The 22987-nt window shown below is 44.7% G+C and overlaps 1 protein-coding gene across 2 annotated transcripts in view; it reads right to left on the bottom strand.

Annotated features, from left to right (window-relative positions):
* TNKS (tankyrase) overlaps positions 1 to 22598 on the bottom strand; it is a 207598-nt gene extending 185000 nt beyond the window's left edge. The window contains exon 1 of one of the 2 annotated variants that reach the window (XM_074228240.1): positions 22509 to 22598. Coding sequence is in view for 1 of the 2 variants with exons in the window: in XM_074228239.1 (XP_074084340.1) it covers positions 21171 to 21789 (619 nt within the window). In the remaining variant the exon portion in view is untranslated. Of the gene's footprint in view, positions 1 to 21170; positions 21851 to 22508 lie in introns of those variants that run through there. The other variant, XM_074228239.1, reaches the window with a different exon arrangement.
* Positions 22599 to 22987: the final 389 nt, after the last annotated feature.

The raw sequence follows: 22987 nt of genomic DNA, 5'->3' as shown, positions 1-22987 counted from the left end.
GGAAGTTCCCCTCCCCCACATACCCATTTTCAGCTATTTATCTTCCCTCATTAGCATGGACACTACTTGGGGGCAATCTTTCCCAACAATGGAGGAAGGAAAATCCATATCCAAGAGAAAGAAAAGATCTTCAAAGACAAGACAAACAGTATTCAAACACCCAAGAATACTCCAACAGGCAAGAGGTCAAAGGATAGAAACAAAAATGAGGACAATCAACAAAAATGAGAGATTGCCCTCAAATCACTGAAAGAAAAAAAATTAAAACCAATCTGAAGTTATCACCTCACATCCTGACTTGGAGGAGCTATGGGAACACAGGGACAATGCTAAGAGAGCAGTGAATGAGACCAGCCTCATTAGGAGCTATGGGTAAAAGGTAGCCTATATGTGAGTATCCCACAAACCCAGAAAGATTCCATAACCAATGAAATATATACAGAAGTATTTTGGTTTGAATGGCAAAAATGTGGGAAACAACAGACCAAATTGTTCATGAGTGTAATGGAATGTTACTATTCTGTTTAAAAAATAAGGAATTAAGAGGGAAATGGGAAGAGTTTACTCTTTAAGATTAATTAGCTTTTCAAAAATCCCATTTGACAACAAATTCACAACAAGTATGGGAGATCAGTTCAATTATTACTCCCAATTTATAGCTAAGGAAACTGAGACTCAGAGAGGTAAAGTGACATGCCCAGGGTCACTAATTAATGAATATGGCAGAATTTGAACTGAGGTCTCCCTGACTCCACGTCCAAGGCTCTACTTACTTTTTCTGATGTAGACTATGGCAAGCACCAACAAGCAGATATAATAATATGAATGTAAAGATTTACTGTAAGGCAATGAACAGAAATGATTACTAACACTGGAATAGAAAACTCCCTCTTCCAGGGAAGATGTAAGGGAGACTGTGCAGCTCACTCTTTCTCACTCCCTTGGGTGATTATTTGCCACATCTTGCCTTTTCTACCTCTACCACTTCTCTCCATTCTAACCCTTTCTAACTGACAGGGGAAAGGCTTGGCTTTAAAAAGACAAGGTATCCCACTGCATCCAGGGTCATCCACAGTAGTTCTGGCCACTGGATCCAGATGGCTCTGGAAGAGAAAGTGAAGCTGGTGACCTAGCTCAACCTCCCACTCAAATTCAATTCATGTGCTTGTCATGACATCACCTTCCTGATGTCATGGTCTTCTTCAAGAAGGAAGGACCAACAAAAATAACCAACTGACACGGCCAACACCCTATTTAGTTCACTATAGATGCACTACAGAGGACAGGAGGGAAAGACTTGAAAGAGAAGCAAGGGGGAGGCCAGGCTCTGAAGGAATTGAAAGTCAAGCAGAAGAGTTTCCATCTAATTTTAAGAGGCCACCAGAGTCTGAATTAAGAAAATTACTTGAGCAGCTATGTGGATGGTGAATTGGAGAGTGCAGAGAAACCAATTAAGCAGCTAGAGAAGCAGTCCCAGGAAAAAAGCAAATGATATGGGCATGAACCACAATTTCAGGTCACACCCACTTCGGCCCAAACAACTTGGGTTTTAGTTTGGTTTGGCATTTGTATCTTCCCCCTTCTTCATTCATCCCTTTGCTAATCACCTGCCTACTTAAGATCACTGAGAAACATTCTTTTCCTGCTCATACCCCCAGAACCCTGCCCTTTGGATGATAGTTGCAAAATACATTGAAGAATAGATCTGGCGTTTTGATGACACCCTGGATCAAAAATGAATAACAGGGATCAAAGATGGCAGCTATGTAGAGAGTATCACTACTGGGACACAAATATATGAATGGGGAGAAAACATCAGTCAACATCATACACCCACTGTTTCAGAAATTATGCCACGTGCTACAACAACAGAGAAAATGACCACCACCAATCCAAAGTGGGTGCAGCTTAATTAGAAAAAATAGCTTGGTCTTTTGAACAAATGGGGGACTATGGGTATAGGTTACTGCATATGGTAAACTTCTTAGTTCTGTTCTGTGCAATTGTTTTTCTGGGTTTTTTCCTCCCCACTACTATAAGGGATGATTCTCAGAGGAGGAGAAAGGAATACAGAAGGAAATAAGTGATAGAAATATAAGATATCAATAAAAATGTATTTCTTAAAAAAAGACATGTTCATAATTCTTGACTGTACTTGGAAACAATACATTACATGAGTCAGGTAATTATGAGTTAAAAAAGGAAAAGAACTAGATTCAGGAACATCTTCACACAAGTTTAAATGTGGAATAAAAAAACACCCTAATTTTTGCAAAAGAATACAATGAGTCTTGGTCAAAGTCTTCCAAACCTCAGTTTTTAGAGTCCTGCCCAACCATAAAGTATACTCCAGGTCTCTAGCTAGCAGAGCAGGCTGAGGCTCTCCTGAATCACCTAAAAATCTATTCACAAGGAAAGCCTGACAGACCGAAGGATTTTGACAATTAACTATGTGTTTCCTAGTAAACAGTGACACTGAGAAAGACAGGCTAATGGGAAAGGAGTAGGACACATGGATGAGCAGTCGCTTCAGTCCTTCTGTTTCCAACCTTCAAGTTAGCCAAAAACATGAAACAGAACTCCAAAACCCTAGCCCAATGCCCAATGGTTAGCCAACAGAACTCCAGCAAATCACTCCAAATGCTTGATAATCAGCCAGGAGAATTTAACTTCAACTACATAGGTTTCAGAGTATTGACACAATCAGTCTCCTAGATCTTAAACCTTCCCAAACCCTGGCACATTGCAAAGTGTCCTGGTGCTTCCTGGAAAACAAAGTGCCCCTGCCCTCCAATGACAGGACTTTATCAGGAAAGAGAGAACTCTACTGTGACTAATGCTGTATCTCCCCAGATAATACTTCCTAAGTGGTGAATGCACTTATTCCCAACTCTCTTGATCATAGGCCCCACATTCTAAATATGTACTCTCAAAGAACTGGTCAAGCCTAGATAAGGTGAGCACAAGTTACCTCAATGGTCAGGCAGAGTCTACTCTGATAGGAAAAGACTTGATAGAGGAGTAATCCTTGCAACTGCAGTCTAGGTAGAGTCAGACTATCGACTTGGCAATGCCACACTCAAAGTTAGCAGAAAAAAAAAAGAAGAAAAGGCTTATCAACTGAAACAACTCAATCTTGAATTAGTTCAACAACTAAGTGACAACCAAAAAATAGAATGGAAAACAGAAATGGTGAGGACACATGATAATCATAAACTCCCAAGATTGGGGGGAAAATCATAAAACTCAAATAATATCTTTAATAAAAATAAATTTTAAGAAAATCATAAACCCCTTGAAGGTAGAAACTCCATTTTTTTAATCTTCCTAATCCCAGAGAACAGTACAATGTCATGCAGTCAGCACAGGAACAAGAGTGCTACCTGCTCTTCAGTGTCACCTCCAGAGTCCCCACCACCATCACTCAACAACTTTTCTTCCTTTAAAGTGTACCTACTCCCCCCACGCCCCATCCATCCATATCCCTTGGTCTAACAGCACTATAGAGAGGACGCTCTTCCTCCTTTCTCATTTCATTTCTTGTCTCATAGTCTTCTTTTCCACCCCACCCTCTTACTGGGGGGAGGGCCTTAAATAGCCCCCATCAATAACTTCTCAAACACCTGTCCATTCAGTTCATCCATCTCTTCTATTCCAATGTCCTATCAACTAGCCATCCCTTGAATTTCACCATCATCTATCCTTGGGTTATTCCCATAATCTGCAACTTTGAAATTCCCTTTACTTTAGAATAACCATCTCTTTCTTTCTTTTCTAAACTAATTCCACCTCTTCAGTACAGCCCTCTCTTGCTTTCTTCCCTTCAATAAGACAGACAGTTCTAATACTAGTTAATATGTCTATGAGAGGTCTGGGGCTACACTAGACAATTGTTATCTCATTTGATCCTCATAAGCACCATGGGAAGTAGGTGCTATTATTATATCTCCTTTTTACAGATTAGAAAACTCAGGCAAGCAGAAGTTAAACTGACCTGCTCAGGTTCACCCAACTACTAAGTAGGTGAGGCTACATTTGAACTGTGAAGCTGCCTCCAGGCCAAGTGCTCTATTATACATAGAGCCCCCTACCACTGGAAGGCTCCAAGGAGATAATACTCTGCTTATCCACAAACATACACCCTTCAACCACCCCCTCCCCAACGTATAGAACTCAAACTTTTAAAGCACTATCACTTACTATGAGTATTAGTGAAGATTAAATGCCCAAATCCATCCCCATCCCTTATCAATGGAATACTTCAAGAATTTGATAAAATTCATATGGGGAAAAAAAGCCAAAAATACCAGGGAAGGGGTGGCTAGGTGGCGCAGTGGATAAAGCACCAGCCCTGGAGTCAGGAGTACCTGGGTTCAAATCCAGTCTCAGACACTTGATAATTACCTAGCTGTGTGGCCTTGGGCAAGCCACTTAACCCCATTTGCCTTGCAAAAACCTAAAAAAAAAAAAGCCAGGGGAAGTTGGGCACCTGCCCTCTCTAGCCTTGACTCTGCTGCAATCTTGTTCTATTAGCGCCCACCTCGACATCCTCCAGTTCTGGTGGTCAGTTGACTTGAATCTAGGTCTTCTGAACTCTGAAACCAAGTTGCCATCCTGGGACAGAAAAGGGGCTCCCTGTACTAGAACTTTGTTTATGAGGGAATGTGATACCCCAGAAAATAATGTAGCTGGAAGGGCCTGGGTGTCTAGCTTGATTCAAACAAAAAACTACAAGGTTGAAGATACTGGGATAAAACAATGAAAAACAACAGTTCCTGATCTCAAGCTTACAGATCCAATATAAGCTATATACTGATCAGTATAATAGAAGATTTTGTCATTCAGTCACAACCGACTCTTCACAACCCCATTTGGGATTTTCCTGGCAAAATACTGCAGTGGTTCGCCATTTCCTTCTCCAGTTTATTTGACAGATGAGGAAACTGAGACAAGCAAGGTGAAGCCACTTGCTCAGGAGCTATATAGCTAGTATGTAAATGCTTGTGACCAGATCCGAACTCCAGAAGGAGTCTTTCTGACTCCAGGCTCAGCACTCTATCCTTAGTTGCCCCATAAGAAAAATATCACAAAGGAAAGTTGGGGGGGGGAGACCTGGGAGAAAACTTTCATTTGGAGGAAAGCTGAAAAGAAAACTCAGGGAAGACTTTATAGAAGTAGCACCTGAGTTGAGAAGTGGAGCTGGGGGGGGGGGGGGCGGGGCATAGTATGAGGTATCGATTTTAACATTCAGAACTTACACTGAAAAGGCCTTTTATTGATTCCCTCCTTTATTCAGAGCCAGGTTATATCAGGTACAGAAAAACAAAGAGAAAAGGAAACAATCCCTGCCCCCCTTCCAGGGTTCTCAACATCCTGAGGGAGACAAGATACTCACAAAAGTAAACACACAACACTAATGGGGAGTACCCAGAGCTAAGAGAAGAGCAATGAATGCCCAACTAGCTTGCCCAGGATCAACCCCTGAACTGTCCAGTGAGTCACTTGGAGCAGTCCCAACAGGGAAAGTAACATGTTCAGGCTTGGACCTGCACTTCGGGTGCCATGTATTCAGGATGAACCCAAGGACAGAGACTGGAGGCACCAGTCCAATCAAGAGGCTCTTCTGGGGGCAGCTAGGTAGTGATGTGGATAAGAGCACCAGCCCTGGAGTCAGGAGTACCTGAGTTCAAATCCAGTCTCAGACACTTACTAATTACCTAGCTGTGTGGCCTTGGGCAAGCCACTTAACCCCATTGCCTTGCAAAAACAAACAAAAAAAAGAGGCTCTTCTGGTGGTCCAGGCAAGACCAAAACCAAGATAGCAGCCATGTGACTGAGAAGAGGGGGGAGAAAGGGGAGAAAAACTGTGGAGCTAGACAAGTCCTGGGAACTAAAGGGAAGCAGTCACAAATCTGGGAATTGAGAGGGATCTCAGTGGTCATCTAGTCCAACTCATACAAATTTTGAGTTTATGAAACTGAGGGAACTGGGTTTCTCCCTCAGGAAAAAAACAGAAAGGTAAAAAATGGGGGCCTGGACCAATAGAGAGTTCTAATCTCAGCATTCAGAGTCATCCCAGTATCCCTCAATGTGTGGCAAACTTTTTGGAACTTCTTGATACAGTGACCACTCTGGAAATAGTGGCTTTATGAGGCTTATGATCTTCTGTTTAATATAGTACCTCCTTTCATTGTCTCAAACTGATCTTCTAAGCATTAGTCTAGTTCTAATAGAAACAAAATGACAGAAAACCACAACAGTTCTAAAATTCAACCCGTTTTGGTGAAGAACAATGCCACCTTGTCACTTTCACAAAATTCACACCCTGCAATCATGTCCTTTCAGCCTTCTTATATCAGGTTGAAGAGTCAACCTTCTCCTCCTTTGTCTAGCCACAGAAAGACTTTAGCACTTCAATCTGTCTTTTTCTTGAGCCCTGAACTAGGTACAGTACTCCCAACAGGGAAACACCATAGTTTGGCACAAGGGTAATAATAAACATCTACTGAATTTCTAAATTTCTTTATCATCACAAATGTCCATTTTAATGACAATTGAGTTCTGAAGGACTTTTAGTTACAACTAAAGTTGTTAGTTACAACTAAAGTTTAAAATCTGCCATTGATAAGCTGTGTGACTTTTAGGAAATCTTTACCTATACTACAGATCCAGAACTCAAAAATCACTTAGTCTAAGAGTTCCTTACTTTGCCCAAGATCACCCCAGCCCTAAGTAGCCCAGGTCCCCCAAGATCTGTCCTCTCTCCACTGACCCGCATATGCCTTCCCATTGTTTTCAGGTTCTGAACTCACTCCTGTAAATGAGGAAGTCAGTCATTATCCAAAGTCCTTCATTCTGAAAGTTTTATGACTACGTGGCACAGACATTTGTTTATAAACAGGGACAAGGCACAGATAAAAACCAAAGCAGTCCCTCCTCTTAATGAACTGACATTCCACTTCTAACTTTCTAAGTCAGCTCCTGGGGCCCTTTCCTGAATCATAACTATTATGCTTAGAGCTCACCATAATAGTAACTTAGATTGCTATAGGGCTTATCAAACACTACACACAAACACACCTGTCATTTGCATCACACAATAATCCTGGCAGGATGGGGCGGCTAGGTAGCGCAGTGGATAGAGCACCAACCCTGGAGTCAGGAGTACCTGAGTTCAAATCTGACCTCAGACACTTAATAATTACCTAGCTGTGTGGCCTTGGGCAAGCCACTTAACCCCATTTGCCTTGCAAAAAAATAAAATAAAATAAAAAATAAATAATCCTGGTAGGTAAAAAACCATTAGCTCCATTTTACAGAAAATTTAAAGCAGAGCCCCAGAGCCCACCAACACCCACAAGCACACTACTAAATACTAAAGCAAAGGCCCCCCCACCCACACACACACACACACACACTCAGTATTGTCCAACATTTGCCCATGTGAGATTCATCTGCCCCTGTTCTGCTTCCAGAGATCTGACTATCATTCATTCGTGAAGATTTGGCATGTCATCACTACTGTCATTTGCAAACCCTGTACTTCCTTTCGAATTTACTCACAAAGGCAACAAGACAAGCCCTGAAGCACTGAACAGACAACCTTCCTGGGATATCACGGTTCAAACCCAAGTGCATCAGAAGCAAAGCAGTCATGAAAAACTGGGACTAGCGCATGACCTATGGAAGCTTGGTTATTTGCATACATTAAAATTTACTAAAAGTCAAACAGGAGCATTCAGACTCTACACCAGGGTTTTCTTTTTTTTTTTCTTTTTAGAAATATTTTATTTATTTTGAGTCTTACAATTTTCCCCCATTCTTGCTTCCCTCCCTCCACCCCCCACAGAAGGCTTTCTGCTAGTCTTTACATTGTTTCCATGGTATACATTGATTTCAGTTGAATATGATGAGAAAGAAATCATATCCTTAAGGAGGAAAAATGAGGTATAAAAGATAGCAAAATAAGACAGTAAGATAAATTTTTTTTCCTAAATTGAAGATAACAGTCTTTGAAACAAGCAAATCCATCAAGGTTGATCATCGCCCCCATGTTGCTGTTAGGGTGTACAGTGTTTTTCTGGTTCTACTAATCTCACTCAGCATCAGTTCATGCAAATCCCTACAGGCTTCCATGAATTCCCATCACTCCTGGTTTCTAATAGAACAATAGTGTTCCATGGCATACATATAACACAGTTTGCTAAGCCATTCCCCAATTGAAGGACATTTACTTGATTTCTAATTCTTTGCCACCACAAACAGGGCTGCTATGAATATTTTTGTACAAGTGATGTTTTTACCCTTTTTCCTTAATCTCTTCAGGGACCCAGTAGTGGTATGGCTGGATCAAAGGGTATGCACATTTTTGTTACCCTTTGGGCATAATTCCAGACTGCTCTCCAGAAAGGTTGAATGAGTTCACAGCTCCACCAACAATGTATTAATGTCCCAGATTTCCCACAACCTTTTCAATAATGATCATTGGGGAATGGCTCTAAATCATTACTTATTAGAGAAATGCAAATTAAAGCTTCTCTGAGGTACCACCTCACACCTCTCAGAAGGGCCAATATGACCAGAAAGGACAAGGATCATTGGACTTGCTCTTTCCATCAGTGCAACAATCAAGGACAATTTGGGGCTCTCTGAGATGGAGAATACCATATGTATCCAGAGAAAGAACTTCGGAGTTTGAACAAAGACCAAGGTCAATTACCTTTAATTTAGAAAAAAAACCTGATATCTTATTGTCTGATCTTGCTATCTCTTATACTTTTTTGTTTCTTCCTTAAGGATAAGATTTCTGTCATCACATTCAATTTGGATCAATGTATACCATGGAAACAATGTAAAGACTCACAATGTGCTTCTGTGGGGGGTGGGGGGAGGGAAGTAAGATTAGGGGAAAAATTATAAAACTCAAATAAAATCTTTTTAAAAAGAAAGAAAATTTGACAGTTCTCCGTATATTATAGAAATGAGTCCTTTGTCAGAAATACTAGTTGCTGTAATCAGTGTATAACATGGAGCCAATATAAACACTAACAGAATGCCTTCTGTGGGGGATGGGGGGAGGGAAGCAAGAATGGAAGAAAATTGTAAAAATCAAAATAAAATCTTTCTTTAAAAAAAACATACTAGTTGTAAATACTGTTTCCCAATTTACATTTCTTCTGATCTTGGTCACAGTGGTTCTGTCTGTGTACAGTAGGGTTTTCTTACTAAGATACTAACACTTAAGGAAGGAGCTAAGGAATGCTTCTTTTGGTTGCCAGGTTTTTCAACTGAGCTTGGAAAGCTTCCCCTTTTCTAATCTTGTCTTGAGAGGCTGCAACACACTACAACACACAGGAAAAGGACACCTGGGAGGCACGGCAGGCCCTAGGGAGGACCTAAGAGGCCTGGTTGCCCAGAAGACTCACCTAAGAGGAAATAAACTTGAAAATCCCCATCAGTGACAATCAAAGCCAACCCAGGGTCTACTCTGTCTACATCTAGGAAGACCACACTCAGTTTTAAACCCTAACTTTGTTCACAAACATGCATGAGAAGTGGGCCTTGGAGTTAGCAGTCAGGGAGGAGCCATACAAAGATTAACTGAAAGAGTAGGGGTTTGGGGCCTAGAGAAGAACACAGAGGGAGGGGGGGGAATGGAAACCTAGATCTCAAGCCTGATCACTCTATGAAGTAGATGTGTTCAGTCTGACCTGTTTTCCAACTGAAAAACAAAAATTCAGCTACTGAGTAGGGATCCAGGCCTTCCTGGCAGACTGCAAAACTAGGAGGCATTATTATTAGTAGTGCTGTTAGTATTGTTATTATAACAATAACTACAAATATGATCTCATCTGATCCTCACACAACCCAATGCAACAAAGTGCTGTTTTACAAAGATGAAAACTGAAGCAGATGGCAGTGAAGTGACTTGCCCAAGGTAATACAATTAGCAAGGGTCTGAGGCAGGATTTAAATCCAGTATTTCTCTCAGTCCTTCAATATAGAGAGAATGGAGTCACATGTTTAAGAAAACAAACCATTCCACAATTGATGAGACGGTCAAAGGACATGAACAGACAGCTTTCAGAAGAACTCAAAGCTCTCTATAGTCATAAAAAAAAACTGCTCTAAACCACTACAGCTTAGAGAAATGCACATGGAAACCCTTCTGAGCTATCAGCCCAGCCCAATCAGATATGACAGAAAATGAACAGACCATGCTAAAGGGCATGTGGAAAAACTGGGACACGATTCCACAGTTGGTGCAATTGTAAACCAATCCCACCCTTCTGGAGGGCAGTTTGGAACTGTTCCCCAAAGGCAATAAAACCATGCATGCCCTTTGACTCAGCAACACCACTACTAGCCCAGTATCCCCAAGAGACATTTTTTTAAATGGAAAAGGATTGTGTGTACAAAAATATTTCTAGCAACTCTTTTTCTGGTGGTAAAGAAGTGGAAACTAAGGAGATGTCCATGAACTAGGGAAGGACTGAATAAGCTGTGGTATGTGAATGTGATCGAGTATTATTATGATAAAAGAAATGACAAGCAGGACACTTTTAGAAAAAATTTTAAGACTAATAAGAACTGGGCAGCTAGGTGGTGCAGTGAATAGAGCACCAGCCCTGGAGTCAGGAGTACCTGAGTTCAAATCTGACCTCAGACACGTAATAATTACCTGGCCGTGTGGCCTTGGGCAAGCCACTTAACCCCATTGCCTTGCAAAAACTTTAAAAAAAAAAAAGACTAATAAGAACTGAAGCAAAAGTCAACATCATACAGAGTAACAACACTTTGTAATGATCAACTATGAATGACTTATTCTCAGAAATACAACGATCCCAGATAATTCTGAAGACTTATGATGAAAAATGTTACCCACTTCCAGAGAGAAAAAACTCCTAACAGTCTGAATGCAGGTTAAATCATACTTTATTTTTTTGATTGGTCTGCTTTCTTTTGCAACATGGCTAATATGGACATTTTTGCATGATTACACTTGTATAATCCTTATCAAAACTATCTGCCTTCTCAAGGAGGAAGAGAGGAAAGAGAATTTAAACTCAAAATTAAAAAAAATGTTAAAATTGAGAAAAAAATTTTAAAGAAAATGAAAATTATGAATATTGTTGTTATTCAGACCTTCCTGCTTCCAGGTCCAGAATTCTATCCACTGTGCCCCCTAATTGTTTTATGTCATGCTGCTTCCAACAGCTGTCTTATACATTATTTTTTTTCCAGTTTTTGCAAGGCAATGGGGTTAAGCGACTTGCCCAAAGTTACACAGCTAGGTAATTATTACGTGTCTGAGACCAGATTTAAACTCAGGTCCTCCTGACTCCAGGGCCGATGCTCTATCCACTGTGCCATCTAATTTCCCCATCTTATACTTTAAAAGAGATCAGATGATGGCGGGGGGGGGGGGTGGCTAGATGGCATAGTGGACAGAGCACCAGCCCTGGAGTCAGGAGAACCTGAGTTAAAATTCGAACTCAGACACTTAATAATTACCTAGCTGTGTGGCCTTGGGCAAGTCACTTAACCCCATTTGCCTTGCAAAAAAAAAAAAAGACCAGATGGATGTTTTACCAGAGGACAGAAGGAAGAGGAAATAAGACATAAGCTAGGAGAAGATTCTGGTTCAATGTCCACAAGTGGGCCAGAGCACCTCAGGTTGTCCCAGGCATTGCAAAGGATCTGCTAGGTAGAAGGTGGACTAGATGGTCTTTGCTATTCCTTTCAACCCAGTCAGTAAACTAAAATCTAATTCTTTGCTATAACCAAAAGGCCAACAATATTATGGATATCTCCAAAACTGGTTCTGAAAAAATTCCTCTGTTCTAAAACTAAACCATCAGGTCCCTACAAGTAGCAAGCTGAGTGCAAGGATGAAATGCAAAGAGTTTAAAGAAAGGCAACAGAGATGAAAAATAAAAGTTATTGCAATATGAGGATATCATATACTTCTAGAGAACAGTCCAGACTTTCCATAGAAAAAGCATCCACTCATTTCTTCCTTTTATCCCATCTCGAATCTATTCACCACATGAATTAATTCACTGGTCCACCAACCAATCCTCATCTTAGGCCATGTTGAGTAATTGGAGCAGCTGTTCAGAAGTTTTTCATTCATGTCCAGCTCTTTATGACCCCTACTTGTAGTCACAAAGTAGTGTCTCAGGCCTGATTCGAATACAGGAAGATGGGTCTTCCAGGCACAGGGCCAGCACTGAGCTGCCCAATTTGTAGCAGAAGACAGAATAAATCCAAGTGGGGCCTTTGAAGGAAGACCCAAGTATCTTGCTGGCCTTCAGTCCTGCTTGAGTCCCAGTTGTCCCATTCTCAATACTCCTGTGTTGAGCAACACAGTAAATAGTTCAACAATCAAGCCAATCACAGAACTCAAAACAGTTACAGTCTGGCCCCATATCAAATTATTGCTACTTTCACCAGCTGTGCCCCTACCTCATCTCTTCAAGAAAAAAGCTCCAGGACTAACATTCCAGACAAACCCATTCAGGGTCACCCCTTGACCCCCAACTGCTGGGCACCTCTGTGCTTCCCCAACAACCTGTGTTATCTTGAGTAGTTTTCTGTTTGTTTCTTCTAAATAGACTTAACAAAAGTGTAGGCACCTGCTCCTTCAACAGACCATCTGGACTTGTGGCTCTAACACATCCGTGGGCACTTACGGCCCAGCTCAGGATGCTGATAAACTGACTCTACATCTAGCAAACTCCCACTTCGTGCTCTTTTCATTATTGTTCAGTCATTGTCTGTGGAGGCAAACATCCTTTCTCTCCCCAATTAACATTCTCTATATTCTCACTCCCCCATCCCCAAAGGCTACATGAAAGGAAAGAGTATCCAGATTAAAAAGGTGATACCTTTGTAGCTTTGTCATTTATTTTTCTGACCCAATCCATCACAACCTTTCCCTCCCAGCCTCAAAATAATCCTCATTTGATTCCACTCCCCTGCCCCCCCAGCAGTTGTCTCCCAAGTATTTCCCTTTCCCTTCACAGTCAAACTCCTAGATAAAGTTGTTCCTCATCTCCACTTACTTCCATCTCACTCACTCTTCCATCCCTTGCTATGTGGCTTCCGATCGCTTCACTGCTGTTTCCAAAATAACCAATGAACTCTCTCTCACTGACCAATCCTCATCCTTCTGGTCCTTTCAGGAGCCCTTCACTCAGTTGACCAGTCTGTCTCCTCTCTAGTCTCTACTCTTTTCCTACCTATCTCCATTGCCCAACAGTCCCAGACTCCTTGGCTGAATCATCTTCCATGTCATGGTCTTAACTGGAAGTATTCTTCAAGACTTTCAATTCTTCAATATGCTTCAGGGCTCAATTATGTTCTCTAAGCAAATAATGACTAAGAGCTTCCCCCCCCCATAAGTACAATCAGTTGACTAGACTAGCAAACCAATCAGATCTCTTGTCTGAATTTAGAAAACCATGACTTTGACCCAGCTCCACTCTAACTAGCCCTAGTCTCTCCCCTGAATTCTTGGAAAAGAAAATAAGTTGGGGGAATCCTCTCCCTTAGTCACTGTTGGCAGGATCCTTGCAGTGGTCTTCACCTAGAAGACAGTCATCTACCCAAAAGCTAGTAAGAATGGCAGTCATCCCATAAAGTGTGTATACCCTTTGATTAAGCAATACCACTACTGGAACTATATTCTGAAGAGATCATGAAAAAAAGTAAAAATCCCAGATATACAAAAATATTCATAGCAATGCTTTCTGTAGTGGCAAAGAATTGAAAATTTAGGGGATGCCCATCACTTGGGGAATGGTTGAACAAGTTGTGGGACATGGCATGAGATGGAACACTATTCTTCTATCAGAAATCATGAGGGAAGGGATTTTAGAAAAGTCTAGAATTGATTCTGAGTGAAGTGAGCAGAACCAGAAGAATAATGTACATACCAACAACATAAGATGATTATTATCTATGACAGATTTGCTCATTTCAACAGTACAATAATCAAAGACAATTTTAAAAGACTTATGGAAAATACCATTCATATCCAGAAGGAATTGTGGAGTTTAAATGAAAATCAAAAGTTTACTATCCTCGCTTTTTGAAAAGTTGTCTTGTCTTTTTTTTTCCTCTGTAATGTTTTCTTTCTTCAGTTTGTTTTGATTCTTCTCTTACAACATGATCAAAATTGGATCTATTGTTTAGCATGGTTATATTGTGGAGCCTGTATCAGATCACTTTCTGTCAGGGGGAGGGAGAGAGGAAGGAAGGGAAACAAGGAGAGAGAACACTCAAAGCCTTGCCCCCTCAAAAAAAAAATTATTGGTAAAAACTACCATTGTATATAGTTGGGAAAACAAATAAATAAAACATAAAAAACAAAAAATAAAAAACAGCAGCCATGTGTCTTCTGACCAACAACCCCAGCAGAAATGCCAGGAGCCAACTAGAAAAGTCTATAAACAACATCCCTAGCCAAGGTCTAGGGAGGATCATGGTGACATTTAATTGCCAGGAGAAGTTCCTCAGTATTGTACATCACTTTCATGACAGCATGCTTGCTCAGGTCTGGAAAATGGACGATGCTCTGGTAGAACCATCAGCAAATGGAGAATTTTGAATGTTGGGAATAAATTCATTTACCTTTGTACTGTACTTTTTTGGGATGTTCACCAGTGGATCAGAGATGTCTAGGAACCTTTTTCTGCCACAGGTCATTTGGAAATTTATGGCCACACAAAATCGTCAACTTAAAAATTGGGCCTTTCTATTTGGTTAAATATTTTATTAATTCACTCCTAAAAAGTTCCTAGATTTATTGAATTTCGAGTCCCACCAAGACAAAATGATTTTTTGGGTCTCATACTGTCCAAATATCAGGCATTCCCTACCCCTGACCTAGATGATTCCCTAAGTTGACTCCTGCATTGCCAGAATTAATTCAGTTTTGGGAGGCTCCAATGAGAAGTGTGGGAGAGAAGAGGTATTAAACTGACTACCTAAGTGAAGGTCTACAGAGCTGTTGTGCTGACCTCATTGCTTTATGTCTGTAAAACCTGGACAGCCGACCAACACCATGTCAGGAAACAGAATCACTTCCATTACACTGTCTTAGAAAGATTCTGAAAAATCACCAGGCCAGGAGCAAATAGCAGACATTGAGGTCTTTTCTCAGGTTAAACACTACTGCACAGAACTCAACACCAATATGCTGGGCACGTTATTCAAATGTCAAATGCATGCTTGTCTAAAAGACAATTTTACAGAGAATTTACTAAAGGCAAGCTTTCACATGGAAGTCAGAACTGATACAAGGACACTCTTTAAGTTTTCTCTGATTAACTCTGGGATCAATTGTGAGACACAGACACTGGCACAGGACCAGTCAGCATGGCATGTCCACATCAAAGAAAGCACTGTATTCTATGAGAAAAGCAAAATTGCAGTGGCTCAAAAGAAACACGAGATGTGCAAATTAGAGACACTTCAGCTCCAAACATTCATGTGGACTGCCTCATGACTGCCCTTATAGCCTCTCAAGTCCATATTGGTCTGATTCACTTCAGATGGACACAATGTACCTGTCCCCCACTCCACCCCACATGGTGATGTCACTGGGTCTTCACCAACCAACCAGTCTCTCTCCAAAGCTCTGGTCCAACAGAATCAATTATGTGATGGACATCTCCATCCAAATGCTTCTCAGATAATTCAAACCTTAAATCATTCTTGTGGTGACCTAGGTTTGCCACCTCAATCTCACCTACTTCTCCCTTTCCCTCACTTCACATAACCAATCATTTGCCAAGGCTCATCAGTCCCACCAAAACAAAATCCACTTCACTTTGCTCACAGGGCCATCACCTGAATTCAGGTCCTCATTAATCTTCTGACATAAATTACTGTAAGAGTCTCTTAAATGTTCTGCCTGACTGCAGTCTCTCCCCTCTCTAATCCATCCTTCACCCAGCTGCCAATCTAACCATGTCAATAAACTCCAGTAGCTCCCTATTATTTCTAGAATCAAAGAGAAAAGACTCGGGTTGGCATTTAAAGTCCTCTAAAAACCAGCTCCAAAAGACTTTTCCAACTTTATGGTTTACTCCTCCCCATCACATAGATATTCTATGACTGAAAAGCTGTCTGTCCTGAGTCCACAAGTTTGTTACATAATCTCAACTAGCCCCCTTAATATAGGAAGACAATCTTCCCACATCTCCCTAATTAATCCATTTATTATCCCACTCAATCCACTTTTCCAAACATTTTCATCCCTCTTTAAATCTCCCATTGCTTCAGAATCAGCCCCACCCCAAGTTAAGAATTTTGCCATATCTTTTCAAGGGGAAAAAAAATGTCATTCAAATAACTCTCCCTTCTCTCCTTATTCTCATTTCACATCACTCGGATGTCTTCTGTAGCTATCTCCTCCCTCATTCCTGTTTCACATGAAGAGGTGATCCTTCTTGACAAAAAAAAGTCCTCTGCATGCACAAGGGATCTCATTTCATCTCATCTTATCCCCAACAGATTGCCTCATCACTCTCATTTTCTCATTTTTCTCCAATCTCTACCAACTAGTGCCTACAAACATGAATGTTTCTCCCTCATGCTCAAAAAACCCTCACTGAATCCATCCATCCTTACTAGTATCCTGTAGTTCTACTCCCTTTTGTAGCTAAATTCCTTAAAAAGTCATCTATAATGGGAACCTCCACTTCCTTTCCTCTAACTTACTTACCTCTTTGCAATGTCTTGCTACTTCCAACCAAAACTTCTCTCTACAAAGTTACTATCTCAATTGCCAAATTCAATAGTCTTTTCTCAGTATTCATGATTCTTGACTTCTTTGCAGTCTTTAACATTGTTCATCACCCTCTTCTCCTGAATGCTCTCTTCTCTTTAGGTTTTTTTTTTTCATTTTCTGGTTCTGCCTTCTGCTTCCTTTACTGGATATCTTTATCCACATCAGGATGTCCTGGATCTCTTTTCTTTTTCTAGGCTATATTTCACCGTGATCTCATCAGTTCCCAAGAATTCATTTATCATCTTTATGCAGATGACTCTCAGATGCACTCGTACAATCCAAAATTCTCTCCCATCCCATAGTCTCACATCTCCAACTGCCTATTAGATATCTTGAATGACATCTATTAAAAGGTCTTTGACATTTTCTATCCAATCTGTACAAAATTTGACCTCATTTTCTCTCTCCCTCATCTTCCAAACTTTTCTATTACTGTGGAGGTATGGGGGGGCACTATTATCCCCCCAAAAAAACTCCCAATCTAGGTGTCATTCTTAATTCTTCACTCTTTAACCTCACTCCCATCCCCACCCCACCCCACCCCCATATTCTATTAGTTGCCAAGTCCTGTCATTTCTACTTTCACAGCCTCTGTCAAATATACTTTCCATTCTCTCCTCCACTCCCATCACCCTAGTACAGGTCCTCATTATCTCATGCCTGGACTGTTGCAATGGCCTCCTGGTGGCCCTTCCTACCTCTCACTACTCCAGTTCAGTCTGCTCAACTGTAAAATTAATCTTTCTAAAATGAAGGTCTGACAATATCAAACCCTTTCCACTCCACCTCCAAACCCCATAAATAAACTCCAATATCTTCCTATTGCCTCTAAGATTAAATATAAAATTCTGTTTCTCTTTTAAAGTCCTTCCTACCTTTCCAATCTTCTTAAATTTTACTTCTCCTTCCCCTCCACTTATTTTGCAATCCAGAGACACTTGTTCCTTGCAGGCATTTTCTCTGGCTGTCCTCCATATCTGGGATTTTCTCCCCCCCCTCATCTCCAGCTCAAGTCCCCTTTTCAACAGGAAGACTTTCCCAGGGCCCTCCCTCTGAGATAACTGTCAATGGATCCATCCATATTCAGTCAGATTACAGCGGTTTGCATGCTCTCTTCCCCAATAGTCTGGGAGCTCTCTGAAAGCTTCTCTTTGGCTCTTTGACTCCCCAATACTTAGCACAATAGGAACTTGAGAAATGCCCACTGATCCCTGTGGTCTCCACTGGAGTGTATTCTGTTCTAGATAAAAGTTTAGTAAGGACACAGAGGATGGACCAGACAAAAGGGCCCAAGGTGACTGACCAACATGCTTTATGAGGACTCCCTGAAGGAAGCTCAGGATCTCTAGACTTAGCTCAGGGCCTGGCAAGTGCTTAATAAATGGTTGCTGACTTGCCTTGTCTGCAAATGAAAAGACTTCACAGGTCTGAATGCTGTCAGCATCTAGTATTTGAAGATTTCCAGGAAGAAAAGGGAACACAATCTAAGCAGCGGAGTAGCTGACTGTGGCAGTCTTTCAGGAAGGAAACACTTGCCTAACCCTTCCAAGAGGAAGAATGGGCCTCCATCCTGCTCCCACATGGCATCTCCAGACCTTCTCTAGATGGTTCAGTGGTTGAAGCACCAGTCCTGGAATTAGGAGGACTTGAGTTCAAATCCAGCCTCAGATACTTCATGTTACTAGCTGTGAGATCTTGGGTAAGCCACTTAATCCTAACTGCCTCACATCCAAGGCCATCTTCAGTAGTCCTGATCTATTATCTGACCACTGGACTCTAAAGGGGAAAAGCACCAGAGGAAACAAAGGACAATCATCATTAGACCCTCTCTTCTCTGCTGCCATCACTCTGTACTCTCTCCTCCTCTGTTAAGGTTTACTTCTGCCTTTCTAAATCAGAGGTTCAAACACAAAGCCCGCAAGATTAAAAAGCCCAAATCAGAATAAAATATAAATGAAAAATATTTACCAAATAAATAAAATTGCAATAAAACATAAATATTACATTTAAAAAGTAATTTAATATGTAGTCCATAGAGACCCTTCTCTGTTTTGATCTGAGTTTTCCAACACCGACCCAGATCACCTGGTCAAAAACCCTTGTGTCTATCCATGGTCATCAAGCTGCTTGCCCAGATCACACTCCTCCTTTACAAAGGAGTTTGGTAGGGGCGGCTAGGTGGTTTAGTGGATAAAGCACCGGCCCTGGAGTCAGGAGTACCTGGGTTCAAATCCGGTCTCAGACACTTAATAATTACCTAGCTGTGTGGCCTTGGGCAAGCCACTTAACCCTGTTTGCCTTGCAAAAAAAAAAAAACCCTAAAAAAAGGAGTTTGGTAGATGGTTCTGGCCCCAGTTTCTGCCCCCATACTACTTGAGGGCTTCACCTCCCTTCCAGCCACCCAATCAATCTTCTCAATTATTTTAACTTACATGTAGCTTCCTTCATTCCCTCTGTCACACACAGAGGTGATCGAACCTTAGGTCTCACTATCACCCAAAACCACTTCCAGGACTGAAAATCTGAATTCCTCTCCTGTTTGTCATCAAATACTAGGAACACTGCCTAGGGATGTCAACAAAATCTGCTAAATGTAATACAGATTCCTGAAATCTCAACCTCACCATTCTTATATTCTTCTCAGGCTGCCTCTACCTCTCACTCTGGCACTTACAAACCTTTAACATACACACATGCACACACATTTCATCTGTCATGGGATATTTTCATGGGGTTGTTCTGTCAGCATCTTCAACTCCATCTACCCTAAATCCCAGCTTTACCACATGAATCTCTTCACTCAAGGGTACTATAATATCCACATTATTCCCAGCCACAAAGGCTTAAAATGAACTCAGTCCCACCACCTCACTGTCTTTTAAATCACTGGTTTGCTACATCTTGTCTATCTAATCTCCTTTTTTCAGTCAAAATTCTATTAACCTAGTTCCAACTCTAATCACTTCTGATCTAGGCTACTCTAAAATTCTCCTAATTGGTTTCCCAGCTTCCAGTCCCTCCAATTCATCCTTCATAAAAATGCCAAAATAATATTCTTCTAAGGCACAAGTCTGTCCGTGTAACTACTGTGCTCAAGAAAAATCAGTGGGGTTCCCTATTTATTGTCTCTATAATAAAATACTCATAAAGCCTGATATTTAAGGACTTCCACTCAGGTTTGGTACTCATGGAGTTGCCAAGACTGGAAGGTGCATTGGTCAGTTCTTTTTTTAGCCTTCCATCTAGCCAGCCCCAGAAATCCCCTCTCATCCCACCCCCACCATCATTGCTTCCTCCCAAAGGGCTACCATAACCTAGTCACATGGGCATCTTGCCATCTTCTCTGTCAATGTGTTTTATCCCCACTAGCAACCACAACCCTTACATCCCATCAATACTGCTATGGAACCCCAAACCATACATTATCCTACCTGGACGTGTTTCCTATTGCAGCCCCAAGTGTCTCCCCCAGCAGTTCACCTTTCCCAGGGAACAATCATCAAATCAATCTATTAGTTTTACTTTTATATCTACTCACAATCCCTTCTCAATTCACACCCTGCTTCCTGTCCCCTTTTTCTGCTTGAATCCCCAGTTCCTGACACTGAGAAGTTGCTTAATAAATGCTTACGGACTGCCTCTACTAAAATTTCCCAAAGTTCTTCATGCTCGCTCCCATCTCAAACTACCTTCCATCGTACATCTGCCACTTCCTCAGCAGGGTGGCACTTTCCTGCTTGGGAAAATCTTGATACACACTGTGCACTTAATGTTTGTGGAAGAGGAAAAAATAAAAGTGTGCATTTGAAGACAAGTTGAAGACTACATCCGCAGAGTAATCTAAACGTGCTACCTGACTAAATCCCAAAGGTGCCCTTTTTTATCAGCAATGCTATTGGTTGTGACTGGAAATTAAGGTGCCAAGAGAAATAGCAGTATACAATGAAATGCAAAAATAAGTAATCCAGGCGGATTCATAAAATCTGACTGAAATATCTATGTCCCAGCAGGAGATCCTGGCCTGGCTTTTGTGGAGAGACCTCTGACACCCTCATTAAGGCAGGCACTTCTCTCGAAAGTGGAATTCGGAGAGAGCGTTTTGTCCCATCAGAGTTTCCGACATCAAGGTCCAGGCTCTGAACAAGAACTCTTCGATGGTCAGGGCGACTCTCGCCCAGGGAGGCCCCCCCCCCTGCACCTGCCCGAGACGCCCCCTCTGGGGCTTTCTTTTGCCCGGGGCCGGCCCCCTTTCCGGCCGGAGGGCGAATCCGGCCTGGCCCCCGGAGGCTTAGGGGCCCCGTGGCGGAGTGGGGGTGCGCCGCCGCTGCCCGCGCCCCCGCCCGCCCCGGCCCGCCGGGCCCCGCCTCACCGGCGGCGAAGTGCAGCGGCGAGGACTTGCGGCCGGCCAGGTCCTTGGCGTTCACGTTGGCCGCGTCCACCAGCCGCCGCACCCGGGCCACGTCCCCGTTGCGGCAGGCCTCCAGCAGCTCGCGCAGGGCGCCGCTCACGGCCGGGCCCGGGCCCGCCTCCGGGGGGCTGTCCGAGGGGCTGGGCCCCAGCGAGCCCGGGGACGACGCGGAGGAGGAGGCCGAGGACGCGGAGGACGAGGAGGAGGAGGAGGAGGAGGAGGCGCAGGCGGGCGCCGCGGCGGGGCCGGGGCCGGGGCCGGGGGGGGCCGGGGCCGGAGCGGGGCCGGCGCTGTCCGCCGGCTCGGGGGAGCGCGGCCGCTCAGGCCCCGGCCCGCCGCCGCCGCCGCCGCCGCCGTCCGCGTCGGGAGGGGCCGGGAAGCCGCCGTGGCGCGGGGAGGCCGCCGGGGACGCGGGCCCGGGGCTCAGCGAGGGCGGCGGCGGAGGCGGGCCCGCCCCGGCGGCGCCCGGCGGCGGCAGCGGCAGCGGCGGCGGCAGCGGGGGCGGCGGCGGCGGCGGCGGCGGGTGGTGGACCCCGTGGTGGTTATGGTGGTGATGCTGAGAGCGACGCGACGCCGCCATCTCCCCCGCTCCCTCGGCTCGGTCACTGCGGCAACCGGGCCAGCGCCCACCCCCACTTCCGCTCGAGCGGGGCCAATCAGCGTCCGCGGGCGCGGAAGCGAGGACGCCGAGGGAAGCAACGGCCGCGGCCGCAAGGGCTGACGGGAACGGGGGGGAGGTGCGAGGCCTCCCGGAAAACAGCGAATGGAGAGCCGCCTCTCCGAGGAGGCGGGCCTTGGGCCCCGAGGGGCGGAGGACGGGTGAGAGGCGAGGACCGCCTCCTCGAGGCTGGGAGCGGTTAGGAGGCGGGGCTTCACAGCCCGGAGGGCCGGGCCCTCCGGGAAGGGGCGAATAGGGAGCGACGAGGGGGCGGGGCTCAGCTCTGGGCGCGGTCCTCCCCGGAGGGCCCTCCTTCTGGGGAGGCGGAGCTTAGCGCTGGGGGGCGGGGCCACGGGGAGGAGGCAACGGGAGCCCGGCCGGAGCTCCGTCCGAGGGAGGAGCCGCACTGGGACGGCCCAACGGGAAGGCCCCCCTCTCCTGGGAGGCGGGGCTTGCCCCGAGGGCCGAATGGGGTTGGCCGCGGCGCGGAGGATGGGCGGGACCGAGAGGCGGGACTTCTCCGGCGGCCGCGATGGGCGGGGGGGGGGGGGAGAGCCGCAGGGGCCGGCCCCTCCCCCGTGCCGGCCGGGCCTTCCGCGGCTCCCGGCCGGCCCCGCCTCCGCCTCCGCGGTCAGCCTTACCCGGGTCGGGCGGCCCTTCGGGCCCCGGTGCCGGCTCTCCCGCGCGGCTTCAGCGTCCCGGCTGCCGGCGCCGGGCCCCGAGCGCGATCGGGGGCCTCGGGGGGGGGGGGCGGCGCCTGACCTCCGACCCGGGGCGAGCCCCCGCGGCCGGGGCGGGGGAGGGGAGCCCGAGCCCCGCCCTCCTGCTCCGGGCGGTCACGGGGCGGCAAGACCCGAGTTCAAATGCAGCTTCTGTGTGACCTTGGGCAAGTCGCCTGACCCCGGAGCCTCGCGGAAAAGCAAAAAAAGACATCTGTGGCAGCGGAGGAGAAGCCGCCCCTCCCCCAGCGCCCCAGCGCCCCAGCCGCGGCCCCCTTGGCCCTCAGCCCCAGCCGGGCCCCGGCCCTTGACCGAAGGGCCACCACCCGGGAGGCGCCCGCCACGTCCCCTTGCCCTGCGCCGCCTGAGTGATGGCTCCCGACCCGCGCCGGGCACGGAAT

Source organism: Macrotis lagotis, chromosome 3, assembly GCF_037893015.1.
Source record: "Macrotis lagotis isolate mMagLag1 chromosome 3, bilby.v1.9.chrom.fasta, whole genome shotgun sequence".
NCBI lineage: Eukaryota > Metazoa > Chordata > Mammalia > Peramelemorphia > Peramelidae > Macrotis > Macrotis lagotis.
This window is presented reverse-complemented; position numbering and strand designations above follow the sequence as displayed.